Source organism: Octopus bimaculoides, chromosome 26 (assembly GCF_001194135.2).
Source record: "Octopus bimaculoides isolate UCB-OBI-ISO-001 chromosome 26, ASM119413v2, whole genome shotgun sequence".
In the NCBI taxonomy this organism is placed as follows: Eukaryota; Metazoa; Mollusca; class Cephalopoda; order Octopoda; family Octopodidae; genus Octopus; species Octopus bimaculoides.
Window position 1 is genome coordinate 2390451 of NC_069006.1, and position 1439 is coordinate 2391889.

The 1439-nt window shown below is 39.7% G+C and overlaps 1 protein-coding gene across 1 annotated transcript in view; it reads left to right on the plus strand.

Moving 5' to 3' along the window:
• LOC106880586 (uncharacterized) overlaps positions 1-1439 on the plus strand; it is a 37223-nt gene that overhangs the window by 32046 nt on the left and 3738 nt on the right. Inside the window, exon 2 of the mRNA XM_052976878.1 lies at positions 218-559. Coding sequence (XP_052832838.1) covers positions 218-559 — 342 coding nt within the window. The remainder of the gene's footprint in view (positions 1-217; positions 560-1439) is intronic.

Genomic DNA, 1439 nt, shown 5'->3' on the forward strand with positions numbered 1-1439 from the left:
AGTATATATATATATATATATATATATATATATATATATATATGTATGTATATATATATATATATATATATATGTATGTATATACACACACACATTCATATATACACAGATATATTTATTTGTTTATTTATTTTATATATTCATTCATTTATTTATAATTATATATGTATCTATGCATGTAATTGATACGCACAATTGATTGTTGTTCTCATTTCAGGTGAATTTACTGACAAAACGAGTTACAATGTCTTGTTATCCGACGCCTTATTGCCCTCCTGAGCCTTCTTGTGGTCCTGTACCTTCTTGTTATCCTGAGCCTTATTGTCCTTCTGTGGTTGTGCCTTGTCCTTCTGAGCCTGTTTATCCCCCTGCGCCTACTTATCCTCCTCAGCCTTTTTATCCTCCTCAGCCTTCTTGTCCTGCTGAGCCTTTTGTCCCTCCTGTACCTTCCTGTAACCCTATGATAAATGCAGGTGATCGAGTAACAATATCTGCTGATATCGAAACACTGATGAGATACCAAGTTGGCCATGGCGGCTGGGATTGTCATATGTCAGGTGTAAGTCTGTCTTTTCACTGGCCTTTTTCATTTTTGTTTCTTTTGCTCTATGATAGCTTGAAATTATAAAACTGAGCTGGTTGTAACTATGGCCATTACTCGGTGTCCAATCTGTTGTAAGCATTTGGGTGAGGTTTCCAAGATGAGGGTACCTACTTTCTTTCCCTTCACCAATCTCGGGACACATGTGACGAATTGTGGGTACCACTTTCCCTCCTGAATGCATGCTTGCATATATATGCATACATACACACACCTTATGAGTAGATTTGGTAGACGGAAACTGAAAAGAAGCCTGTTGTATATATGGGTGTGTGTTTGTGTGTTTGCATTTATCTCCCTCCCCTCTCAACATCGCTTGACAACTGATGCTGTTGTGCTTACGTTCCCGTAACTTAGCGGTTCGGCAAAATAGGCTGATAGAATAAGTCCTGGGGTCGATTTGCTCGAGTAAAGGTGGTGCTCCAACATGGCCTCATTCAAATGAATGAAACAAGAGAATAAAATATACATATAGGCGCAGGAGTGGCTGTGTGGTAAGTAGCTTGCTTACCAACCACTTGGTTCCGGGTTCAGTCCCACTGCATGGCACCTTGGGCAAGTGTCTTCTACTATAGCCTCGGGCCGACCAAAGCCTTGTGAGTGGATTTGGTAGACGGAAACTGAAAGAAGCCCGTCGTATATATGTATATATATATATATATATATATATGTATGTGTGTGTATATATATGTATGTGTGTATATGTTTGTGTCTGTGTTTGTCCCTCCAACATCGCTTGACAACCGATGCTGGTGTGTTTACGTCCCCGTAACTTAGCGGTTCGGCAAAAGAGACCGATAGAATAAGTACTAGGTTTCCAAAGGATAAATCCTGGGGT